Below are 13,038 nucleotides of genomic sequence, written 5' to 3'. Positions count from 1 at the left end.
TGTATGCCAAGGATCTTTTTCTTGCTGTTTCCTTACCTGCTCCATTTTTGTTACATTTTTTAAACGAGGGGAAGAATCACTAACACTTAACTTAAATGCTTAATGTGCTAGTCAACTATTAATTAAACTTGAATAGCCGGTAACCAAAAACTGAATCCAATGTTATGAAATCTTTCATTTTATATTGCTGAAATCTGTACCCCTTTTATAACCTATAGCCTTTCTGCTACGATTTTAATCTTTTTTACCTTAAAGGCAGGGAAAATTATCAGCATTTTCATGCAAATTAATTCTTCATTTATTAGGGCATTGCTGAATTGCTCGTTGGGAAAACTAAATAATTTCACTTAGGTAGTAGCACTTTTTAACTTTTCTGTCCACTTTGTCTCCCGAGGAAACCTTCTGCCCCTGTGCATTTTGAAATGAGAATCACAAAAAGCACAAATAAGTGGCTGATGGCTATATAATGTCATAGGAAAAACAGGACATAGAGAAAACAAAACTACATAAACACAGGATGGAAAAAAATTCCTAGGATCTTGAGAGTTAAATGAGTTCCCCGTGGAACTGGTCCTTTGTCATTTACATTTGTCGTGTAAATTTCAGTTTCTCTTCTCCAACCTGCTGACCCTCTTGCCACTCTGTCAGCTGGATCTCTCCTTGGAGAACCTCCTTTCCACCATTTACATCTGCAGAATTTTTACTTAAGACTAATATGAACACATTTGTTACAAACTGTGGGCCATAGCCTTTCCACAGAGCTGCAGTTCAGGGTGGTCGGCTGCTCCTTTCCTGACCTTTCTGTACAGGTAAGTCCTCTGACTCACCTCATTCACCACCATGTAGAAACAGCACTAGGCGTATCTACTGGGCCTTAGAAGTCTGTATAATTTCCCAGGTGTTGAAAACAGCTAAGCAGGTGCCCTCCAAAGAACATCGCACCCCCTTCTGCGCCGACTGCCAGAGACGTTCTGAGTTGCTGACTTCTTTCTTTGGGGGAGGAGGGATTTTTGTCCTAGCCATTACCACACTTCCTCATGCCTTCAGTTGACACCTTTCCTTCTATGGTTGGCTGTTCTCCTTTGCCCCATTCTGATTTCTTTTTCTTTCCATACAAAAACCAAACAACAACACTTTGTGAGCTGCATGAGATCGGGGACCTTGTCTGTCTTGCTCTCTGGAGTGCCCAGCACCTAGAACAGTGCCTGACAGATAACAAGGACTCTGTCTTTGACGACTTTAGTCAGGCTTCCCTAAGCCCTCTCCTCGACTAGGCTTCACTTGCTTCCTCAGCCTCCTACTTCCTCATTGGACCAGCACAGCTTAGCTGTAGCAAGAATCTCACTACATCAGTGTAGAGAGAGTCCCTTACTCTCCATGTCCGATCACCCTTGGTATCTGGTCAAATTCCTCACCCCATCCCCTTTCCCGCCATCATCTCCCACATGATATCTGATGACCTTGACCTTCCCTCACCAAGACTATTCCTGGGTCAGTTTAGCAAGAATCCCCCTACTCCATGTGTCCTCTTAGTGACTACCCCTGGTCATTGGCTATAAATCCCCAGCCGTCTTTTTTGTATTTGGAGTTAAGCCTGATCTATCGCTCTTATTGCGATAGTCTTGGCACCTATCTCGGCAGTCCTAAATAAAGTCTTCTTTGCCATTTTAGCAAGTGTGAGATAAATTTTTTCTTTAACATAGACTCATAGAAGGTGGGGTCCAGCTTTTCTTGAATGACGTCATTGCCGCTTTATGGCTCCTGGTGCTCAGACGGCCCTGCTTTATAAGCCGTCCTCCATCAGTAACGGTTAAATTTTCTTGTAGGCATTTTGAATCGTCACTTTTCTGGCCGCCTGAATATTTTTAAAATTTTTACCCTTCGTTAAACTCTGAGAATGATGAATAGGTACAGACCATGTTTCTCCAGTCATGTGTATTGTATGAGCCAAAGATTTTTGCTTCTGTTCTTCTATTTCTTGTTTAAGAACAAAAGTGAGGAAACCACTTAGGACCCCAGGCTGGCGTGACAGTTTAATCGTTCTGCAGTAGAAAAGACAGCTGAGTCTTGACTCCTGTGATTCTTAATGTGATTCGTGCCTGCAGATTAGTTGAAATTAATCATCCTGAACCTTGGAAGAAAATGATTTGTGTCTGGATTTTCTTAGTTATATTTTCTGTACTTTTCCTAATTAATAGTTTTTTGAATTATATATATATTTTGTTTCCTAAGTTTATTTTCCTATTTTGAATATGCAGTTGACCCTTGAGCAACCCCGATTTCAACTGTGCAGGTCCACTTATACATGGATTTTTGTGGTTTTTTTGATAATAAATACAGTATTGTACTATAAATGTATTCTCTTATGATTTCTTAATGTTCACTTTCCTGTAGCTTATGTTATTGTAAGGATACCGTATATAAATACATATAACATACAAAATATGGTTAATTGACTGGCTATGTTAACAGTAAGGCTTCCAGTCAACAGTGGGCTAGTAGTAAAGTTTTGAGGGAGTTAAAAGTTATATGTGGATTTTTTACTATGCGGGGGTGTGGGTGTCCGTAACCCTTGTGCTGTTCAAGGGTCAACGGTATATAAAGTTACCTCATATCAACTTAATGGGGAATAAATTTTCACATATTTTCTACATTACAGTTAAATATCAGGCCTTAGATCTGTTCTTTTTTCAAATATGTGGACTTTAAAAAATTTCATTAAAATTTAATTTATACCCTGAAAATATAAATGATGGTTTTCAACATTCTCTTAGACATATTTATCTTAGTGTTCAACATAAATATTTAACGTACATTTCTAAATAGTTTTATTGGAAAAGTATGAGACTACAACTTTAAAATTTAAATTTGGTTTCTTCTGTCATCTTCACACTGTCAACAAATAATTTATAAGTTTCAGTCTAAAATGCAGGATTACGTAAGTGTTATCTGGTCAGTTACGAAGCACACGTGTAGCCATGGCCCATTCCGTGCTGTCACTCCTGCCCTGGCGTGCTCCCCGCCTGCTGGGCAGTAGCTGTGAGATCGCCGTGTGCGACTTCAGGGTGCAGCAGTGCCGCGGCCTGGAGCACAAACCCAGGCTCAGAGGTAGGACAGCTCCGGAGTTCCAAAACACTCAACTCCCTCCCTCTCCCCTCTGTTTTCTTTCTTTTGTTCCCTCTCTTTTTGTTTTTTTTCATTTTTTTTCTGTGAAAGATCAGAGACTTTCTTATTTTTTAAGGTGAATACCAACAAAAGAGATGCTGACCATTTGGCCCAATTCTGAATGAATTTACACTTGTGTTAGAGGTTTTTAAGTAGAATCCTTAGGAAGCAGTTATTAAGTGAAAAGAACTATCAGTGCCTAAAATCCTTGTTAGTAACGTAACTCGCTTTGGCACCAGCGTCGCCGTCCTTAACGCAGGCCTGGCGTGGTCTTTGCTCCTATTGCAGCATTAATGAAACATTTGGCAGAGAAGACAGATGGTGCTGACATAATTGATCTTCATAAAGGAAATGCCAGCTTATCCTTACATCATCCGGACTTTCACTGACCTGTCTCTGTGCTTTTTCCTTTTTTGCTGAAAGTTCGATCCTCTTAGACCGATGAAGTTTCCAGCACTCAGCATGTTATTTTAGAGCTTCTGTGTCATTAATGAAAATTGGCTTTCTTCTGAATGAGAAATTCATCTGCACTCCATGTTACATGTAACAATAAAAGGAAGCTCAGTATTTGTCAGACACTTAGATTGTTCCTTTAGCCAGCTCTGGCTAACACAGGGCACACCTCTTGTTTCTAGGTAGCTGGGACCATAGTGACTCCATGGTTCATGCCTTGTGGGGCTGGGGTGTCTTTTGGGGGTGGAGTGGAAAGGGGGAGATAAACATTTGAGAAACTTTAAGCAAATGAGTTGTCCAAAGCTTAGCAAGATCAGCTGAGTGTGAAGAGCCAGACCATCAGGCGAGGAGGGCGTCTGTGAGAGGCAGGGAGTTATTAGAAAATAGTGTGTGTTTCCTAGTGGGAACGCAAGAAAAGCAAAAAGAACTGGAACATCAAAAGATGGCATAAGAAAGAAGCAAAACATTAATTTTGAAGTAAAATAAGTAATAGTGATAAAATTAGTATTTTTACTAATTTTAAAATGAGTGATGTTAAGGGCTTTTTCTAGGAAAATAGCTGTGTGCTGTGACAGATGGAAATTAGATTTTAAAGTTCACTATTAGCAAATCATGCTGTTCAGAAGTCACATTTAGCTTATTTTTGTCACTTGAAGAATGCTGGGATTATTTGGAATAGTAGTAAGTATTGACTATTTAACATTTTCTGTGTGCCAAATTCTGCGCTAAGAGCGTGTATAATTCGTGTAGTCTTCTCAAGCGGCCTCAGAGGAGCACATGCTGTTATCCCCAGGAACCTGGGGATGGTGAGGGCAGTTGGCTTTCCTGATGTAAAGATTCAGACTCAGGTCAGTTGGAAGTCCCAAGCCTGTATTCTAACCGTCCCTGTGAGGCAGGGGGATGGAAGGAAGGCGTTAGGCCGAGGAGAACAGCCACCTTCTGCCCCTTCGGTTTTAGAGCAAGACCACACTTTCCATTTGTTTATTGTTGTTACATAGGGTTTCATAAAGTATAAAAGCACTTTTTAGCTCCTGTTGCTGGAGAGCTTGCAAAACATTTTCTATGAAACATAGTTAATTCTGTGCATTTTCAAAGAAAGCAATAAAAGTAATGACTTTGCTCTAGGGAAAGCATAAGATGACTTATTTTAAGCTAATCTTCACTCAGTAAACAAATCATTTTCCCACCAAGAATCAGGTCTATAAAAAGTAATTTTAACTTTAATGAGGAGAAGTGTGGGGATTGAATTCTGCTGGCTTCAGAGTGAATAATGCCACTTACAGAGAAAAGAATCTAAGAAAGGGTTGGCAAAAAGTGAGATGGTTTGGGAGTTAAGCCATGTCTCTTTTTTAAAAGTAATTTTTCTATTTTCCATTTAAATCAATAGTGTTCTGACTTGTGAGTAGCAGAACTGAGTAAGCCCCATTGTTCAACTGAAATACCATTTCTCTTGAGTTATTTTGTGCCAGAGCCCTGAGGAGCAAGGGTTTCAGGAGAGCAGAAGGATTTCATGAGCTCCATTTTAAACATCCTGCCCCTTGGGGGCCAGTACTTTGAACCACATTTGTATGAGGATAGCCACATACCTAAATTTGAATGAATTTATGACTTGCACTATTTATTAATGACTAAGGTTAATACTCCAGAATTTGATGGTAGATAACAACCACAAATTCTGTTGTTTCGGTGTTCATTGGACCCTTGATTTTTTTTTTTTTAATAGCTATCATTTATTGAGCACCCACTATGTAAGGTATGTTTCTTTCTTTTTTTTTTTTTTATCTATTTTATTTTTAAGTTTTTATTTTATTTATTTTTTTTATAATGATTTTTTATTATATTATGTTAGTCACCATACAGTACATCCCCGGTTTTCGATGTAAGGCTCGATGATTCATTAGTTGTGTATAACACCCAGTGCACCATGCAATATGTGCCCTCCTTACTACCCATCACCGGCCTATCCCATTCCCCCACCCCCCTCCCCTCTGTAGCCCTCAGTTTGTTTCTCATAGTCCATAGTCTCTCATGTTTCATTCCCCCTTCTGATTACCCCCCCCATTTCTTTATCCCTTTCTTCCCCTACTGATCATTCTAGTTCTTATGTTCCATAGATGAGAGAAATCATATGATAGTTGGACCCTTGATTATTTAAAACAAATGTGCCACATCTTCAGGCTCACCTGATTACATAGAGATATTGAAGGAAATTTCTACTGTGCCTTTGGTAGATATTTCAGTGACTTTTTCTGTTGGGGTGGGGTGGCTAGGGTCATAATAAATATCACTACAATGGCTGCAAGACCTTTTCAGACAGAAACCGTAAGATGGTTACTTTGAGAAATAAAGGTTGCACATCAGGAAATGTTTTATTGTCAGGGGAACATTTAAGGAGTCTGACATTTTCCTGAACCAAAACTCTGTGTCTACAAATGTCATAGTCCAGAAAATTGTGACTCATAATTCTTACTATAAACAAATGTACCTTCCTGATTATCTGCAATTTTTGCATTACCCGCTAATTTTTTACTTATTTACTTTTCTAAGGAATAGTTTTTGGGTTTTTTCCCTTTTAAAGCATTGTTTTATGTAAATTAAAATGAAGTTATCTTTGAGTGGTCACCTGCTTTTGAGATTAGCAGTTTGTCACTGAAAAAAAAAATTGTAACTTCAATGCACAGCTTAACCTTTATAAAAATGAATTGTAAGGATTTCTCTTTGAGGGAGTTTAGGAGATTATATATTCTGAGTAACCTCCCAATTGAAATGCCATAAAAAGTTTATAAAGTTTCTTTCTAAATATATTGCTAAGTTGGCACACACAAAAAAAGAGAAACCATAGAGACCAAAGACAAAGTGAAAGCAGGAATCCTGGATTGTTCTGGAATGTTCCTGCTGGGCTTTGGGGATTGAGTTCCCAACTGATGGCCACCCAGGGCAAGGGGGATGGAGGATAAAGCCTCTGGTTCTCCATGTTAGAAAGTCTAATAAGGGATAGGCTCAACGTAATGGTGATTAAGAAATAAACCGGGGGGGGGGGGGGCGCCTGGGTGACTCAGTCGTTGGGCTTCTGCCTTTGGCTCAGGGCGTGATCTCGGCTTTATGGGATCGAGCCCCGCATCGGGCTCTTCTGCTGGGAGCCTGCTTCTTCCTCTCCTACTCCCCCTGCTTGTGTTCCCTCTCTCTCTGGCTGTCTCTCTCTGTCAAATAAATAAATAGAATCTTGAAAAGAAAAGAGAAAAGAAAAGGAAAGGAAAGAAAAGAAAAGAAATAAACCTGGGGGGGCTTGGGAGAGAGAGGAAGAAACCCTGCCTGCCTTTACCTTCACACTAGTGAGGGAGAGGGAGCTGCAGGATGTAAATGCTCCTAAAACATGAGAAAGACTGACATGGGTACAGGTTTGTCTGGATTGTCCCTCTGAGGTCCAAAAATCCTCATGCCAAGAATTTAATTTAAAGGGCTCCCAGATTGGTTGCCTCCCAATACACAAGTGGAAGCCAAATAGAAATCTTCTCTAGAGGAGCACCATTTTAACTCAGGCCTCCACGAATTGCCACAGATAATGTTTTAAGGGAAATCATTTCACAGTCAAAAATCTCAAATTAAAAAAAATCACAAATCAGACAAAATCACCAGCACGAGAAATAGGGCAACTGAAGCAGGGAGTGGACTTACCACTTCCTAATGTAAAATAAGTACATTAAATATACTTTTAAAAATAAACAATGTGATGCTGCTTTTACAAAAAAATAACCAAGAAGCTTGGAAGTATAAGCAGGAAACAACATATTGTAAAGAATGACCAGATTGGAAGAAGACTAAGTAGAATTTCTACAAATAGGGAATATGGTTATTAACATTAAAAAACTCAGTTATTAGGTTGAAGAAATTAGACACAGCTGAAGAGAGAATTAATGAATTAGAATATGGATATAAAGAAATTACCTAGAATGTAGCCCACCAAGAAGTGGAAAGCATGAATGGTTAAGAGACCTGGAAAAGAGAAAATCTTTTCAGAAATAGTAAGACAATTGGGACCATTTTGCAGAGGATAACTGGCCCATGTTACCATGAAAATCACATAGCTGTCTAAATATCAAAGTAGACTTTAAAGTAAAAAGCATTGCTAAAGATAAAACTTCATAACCGTTAAAAGGTTCAGTTTTATTTAACCATTCTAATTATGTATATTGAACAGCATGATTTCAAAATACAGAGAACAATTTAATAGAAATACAAGTAAAAATAAATCTACAGTCATAGAGGAACATTTTAACAGAAATTTTCTGTGACTGATAGAAAAAAATGGCTCCCCAAATCAGTAAATACATGGATTTGAACAATGTGATTAACAGATGACTTAATAGATATACTTAGCGTATCATACCCGAAAGCTGAAAACTATGCAGAAACATACAGGAATATTTAAAAGTCATTAAAGGAAAAATAATTAGGCTATAAAGTTTTTCTCAGCAAATTTTAAAAAATGGAAGTCATACATACAGAGTGTGTTCTTTGAGCAGGATTCAGCCAAAAGTCACTAACAATAACCAGAGAATGAACAGTCTCACAAACATAGTGTCATGTGAAAGGAGTCAGACATGAAAGAATACATGTTGTATGGCTTCACTGTACGTGAAATTCAAGAATAAGGCAAAATTAGACTCTAGTGTTTATGGATGCATATTAAAGCAGGAAAAGAACAAAGGAAAATGAAATAATTAGTGTAAAAATCAGGATGATGATTACCTTCAGGAGGAGGGGGGCTCATTCAGAACATCATAGTGCAAAAAGGTCCTCTTCATTCTGTTTTTTTTTTTTTTTTTTTTTTAAGATTTTGTTTATTTGAGAGAGAGAGCACAAGCAGGGCTCCGGCAGAGGGAGAAGGAGAAGCAGACTCCCCGCTGCACAGGGAGCCCGAGGCAGGGCTCGATCCCAGGACCCTGGGATCATGACCTGAGCCGAAGGCAGACACTCAACTGACTGAGCCACCCAGGTGCCCCCTCCTCATTCTATTATGAAAAATGTATTGAGTATCTTTACGTGCATATTCTTTCAAATGAACTTTAGAATGATGTTGCCAATTCCCTAAAACTCTCATTTGAATTTTGATTGGAATTATGTTAGATTTTTAGATTTCCTTTGGGATTATTTACACCCTTAAAATACTGAGTCTTCCCATTTAGAGATATGGTATGTGTTTCCAGTTATTCAGGGTTCTTTGTTGTTGCTTTTAGGATTCCTTAGGAAAATATTAGCACTTTCTTCGTATAGATTCCACATTTCATGTTAAGTGCATTCCTAAGTATTAATTTTGCTTCTACTGTAAGAGAGGGCCCTCCTCGTCCCATGTTTTCTAACTGGTTATTGCTGGCACTGCTTATCTTATTAGTTTTAATTCTAGTCATTCGTTTTATTTTTTTAAATTATATAAAATTTAATTTATATACAATTTATAAAAGAAATGTAATTTTATGTATTAATATATATAATTTGATCCCTGCTCTATTTTTTTAAATAATTTTTTATTATATTATGTTAGTCACCATACACTACATCCCTAGTTTTTGATGTAAAGTTCCATGATTCATTACTTGCGTATAACACCCAGTGCACCATGCAATATGTGCCCTCCTTAATACCCATCACCAGTCTATCCCATTCCCCCACCCCCCTCCCCTCTGAAGCCCTCAGTTTGTTTCCCAGAGTCCATAGTCTCTCATGGTTCATTCCCCCTTCGGTTTACCCCCCCTTTCTTCTTCCCTTTCTTCTCCTACTGATCTTCCTACTTCTTATGTTCCATAAATGAGTGAAGCCATATGATAATTGTCTTTCTCTGCTTGACTTATTTCGCTTAGTCATTCGTTTTAAAACAATATTTGTTAAGTTTTTGTTGTGGGGTAGGTATTAGTAGTCACTTTACAATAATTTTTGAATAGACTTATTCTTCCTAGCTTACAGTTGAGAAAATGAAGCTTAGTGGAGGATAAAGAGATTGCTCAAGGTCACACAACTGAGCAGTGGAGCAGGGGTTTTAATTCAGTTACATCTCACAAAAAAACCTCTCTTTCTACTATGGGAGTATATTTTTCTTGATAAATTTAATTCAACAAAAAATCAAATAAAGATATTATGGTATGGAGATGAATGAGGTAATGTAAAATCTCCTTGAAAGATTTAAGGAATATATGAACTATCCAAATTAATGTAGCAGTTTCACTGAGAAATTTAAGGTAGGGGATTAATTCGAGAATAGCCAAGATCTGGCATTGTCTTTCAGTAGTTTAGAAATCATAGAGCCCATTTGTTTATAAAACTTTTGAAATGTTCTCTGAACATCTGTGTCGGTCACATTGTGAAATAGATGTCTTCCCAGTGGTTTTTTTTTTAATTTATATTTTTTATTTTTATAAGTGACATTTAATGTGAAATCAACCCTGGGTGTGTGTGTGTATGTGTGTGTGTGTGTGTGTGAGTGTGTGTGTACATATGTGTGTCGCGTGTGTGTGTGCGTGTGCACGCACATGTGAAATCAGCCCCAGGGGAGAACCACTGCCAGAGACCCAGAGACGAATGATGAAGATGTGCAATGGTGTGGTGGCAGTTGAGGTAGCAGGAAGTGCTGAGATTTGACACACACTCAGGTAGAAGAGGATTTCCCCGATTACATGGGGCAGAGTGCTGAGAGGAGAGGTCCTTTAGTCTCCTTCATTGCTGGGTTTTTCAGGAAAAGAATTCTTCACATTTTTAAAAACCTTAAAATTCACCTGCACTTTTCCTTGCTCTTTCTCAAGCCTTAGATCTTCCAAATACTGTGTCTGCTTTGTGTTCCATGGACAGAAAAGACCTACCCTCCCTTCCCTACACATAAATACACCACACCACTTTCAACGCAGGAGAGGTGACAGGGATGCTTGGTCTCTCACCAGGAATCCTGAAGTGGGTAAAACTGATCGACAACTTTGAAGGAGAATATGACTATGTGACCAATGAGGGGACAGTTTTCACGTTCAAGACAAATCGCCATTCACCCAATTATCGCCTGATCAACATCGACTTCACGGATCCGGAGGAGTCGAAGTGGAAAGTGCTTGTTCCTGAGCACGAGAAAGATGTCTTAGGTAAGATTACATGCTACTTGACCACTGTGTGCTCTTGTTTTTGGTGAGAAGGCCATCAAATTGGTACAACTCTCATTCTCTGGTGACTGGTTACAAGGTAAAGAGTCTTCAGCCTTCAGTCATGGAGAGTGAAGTGTGTGAATGGCACGACCAGATATTTACTGGATGACATCTGTGTCGTTAGTACGATGTCATGCAGGGTCTTCATAAAAATTGTAGAGTATGAATCCAGGCTTTCAAAGGTAGTTTGCTGTTGTTTTGATATCAGTCCCTCTCTGTGTAGTTATTATTTGATAATCATCACTGACATTTGATTTTTTAAAGCATTTAGATCAGAATCCTTCCTTTTAGCTTTTGAATAACCTTTGGCTGTTTGTATTACACCTGTTGTAGATCTCAGGGTGGATTTACAGTCCTCTTGTTGGAGAAGAGAAGAGACTGTTGTCAGGTGCCACTGAAGCTCACTGCAGTGAGCTACATTAACCTCTGGAGAACCTCCCTGTAGCATTGTTTCAGAGTGCCCTCAAGTTCCCTCTTATTCATTTTCTCTGTGATTTTCCAGAAATGATATGCTGCTTTATAAATTATTCATTGCCTGAAAGCTAATTTGATTAGAATAAGGTCGCTAACTTTGTTACCGTTTTTTATACAAAGGGAGAGTCCAGTACCTTTAAGCCAATGAAGAGTTTACTTGTTGGAGGTGAGCTTCTGCTCATGGGTTGAATAGGGTAGAATCTAGAGCCATCCCAAATTGTGAAGGTAGAAGATAGAAAATTAGGAAAATAATTCCTTTTGGGATCTGCAGAGTGGCCCTGTCTCTGATAAAGCAGTTCTTAATGTGTTTTTCTGTGAATTAAAGCAAACGTATTGGAGTCAGACAGGTCCAGGTTCATGTCCTGGAAAAGTAAGGGACTCTTTCTCCCTTGGCTCAAGGCAGTATCCCCTGTGCTTGGTACATTAAACCTGGCCTTGCTAGAAGGGAAAGGACAGACAGATGATTGTCTCAGGGAGGGCTTTCTGCTGGGCCCTTGCTTCTGCAGTTCCCTTGGCCCTGGAGGAAGCACTCCTCTGGGTGTTGGCTTGAGATTCTCCTCAGCCCTTGGGCATCTGGCTGCACTCCACCACTTCTTCTGTACTGAGGTCTCTGCATCCTCCTGGACAGTTCTATTGGATAGGACCCAAGACAACCCCATGCCTGCTCTTTCCTGCAAAACCCACATCTGGAACTCTGAGGCAGCAGCGCACCCCAGGCCCTTCTCCTGGCTTCTAGATGTTCAGTCATAGTCCTTTTAGCTTCTCAGGTTCGGCTCTTTCATAAGCTGAGGTTCTCCCTGGGGGGAAGGGGGACCTGGAACATGACAGGGGCTCTCTTCAAGGAAATTCCTCCACCTGCCTCCTCAAAATTCTCATTCACCCCCTGACCCTCATTTATATTTGGATGAGGGATCCATGAGCCAAGGAACAGGGTTTTGGCCATTTGCTTTAAACCAGAGGAATCTGGTTTGTAGTGACTTTGGTAGCCTGATGGCTTCTGTCTCAACTGAGACAGAACGTCCCCTCAAGGATGGTAAGAGCCAGCATTTAGTGAATGCTTCCTAAGTGCCTTCACATTTGGTGGGTCCATGAATTGACTTCACATTTGGTGGGTCCAAGCGAGCCTTTAGCAGCGTAAGTCTTCGTGTAGATGCCCTGGGTGTTTTTCAGGAGCAAGTCAGGTTGCGTCAGTGATCCTCGTATAGGGAGCTATGAGAGACAGAAATACTTCCCCAGACATGTGAGTTTTCTGCCTTTTAAAGTCCCAAAGAAGTGGTTTCACTTATGTCTTAAGGTGACAATCTCTTTCACTTGTAGATAGAATGAGATGTAGATCAATGCTTGAAGATTTTTTTGGGGGGGGGGAGTGATATATTTTTACTATCTTCCTTCTATAAGGTTATAAGTTCTTTAGACTAGAAAGAGGAAACCTTCAGTATTGACTAGAACGCATCACTGCAAAGAGAAGCGCTGTTGAATTTGCTATGTATCATTAGCGCAGAATGCCCTGCGAGAATAAAAACTAGAGGTGAGTCATAAAGTACAGCCATGAAGTGAGCGCTTTTGTTAATGACAGTCTGCAGATCACCTTGTCTTTATCTTATTCACTCTGTCTGTTTTAAAATTCTGACGTGCTCATAGTTAACACGGAGTGATTATTCTTTGACAGAAATAATTTGCTTCAGTTTTCCCCTGTACTTTCTTTAAAACATGAAGGCCACCTGAAATATATTGCTTGACTGAGGCACTTTAAAAAAAATTGTAT

General features: G+C 39.4%; 1 protein-coding gene across 2 annotated transcripts in view; it reads left to right on the top strand.

The window, feature by feature from the left end:
* The window catches only part of LOC103675856 (prolyl endopeptidase), a 111,790-nt gene that overhangs the window by 49,337 nt on the left and 49,415 nt on the right, over positions 1–13,038 (top strand). For both annotated transcript variants that reach the window (XM_040627578.1, XM_040627579.1), the window contains exon 8: positions 10,548–10,739. In XM_040627578.1, the coding sequence (XP_040483512.1) occupies positions 10,548–10,739 (192 nt within the window). The remainder of the gene's footprint in view (positions 1–10,547; positions 10,740–13,038) is intronic.

Source organism: Ursus maritimus, unplaced genomic scaffold (genome assembly GCF_017311325.1).
Source record: "Ursus maritimus isolate PB19 unplaced genomic scaffold, ASM1731132v1 scaffold_13, whole genome shotgun sequence".
Lineage (NCBI taxonomy): Eukaryota > Metazoa > Chordata > Mammalia > Carnivora > Ursidae > Ursus > Ursus maritimus.
This window is presented reverse-complemented; position numbering and strand designations above follow the sequence as displayed.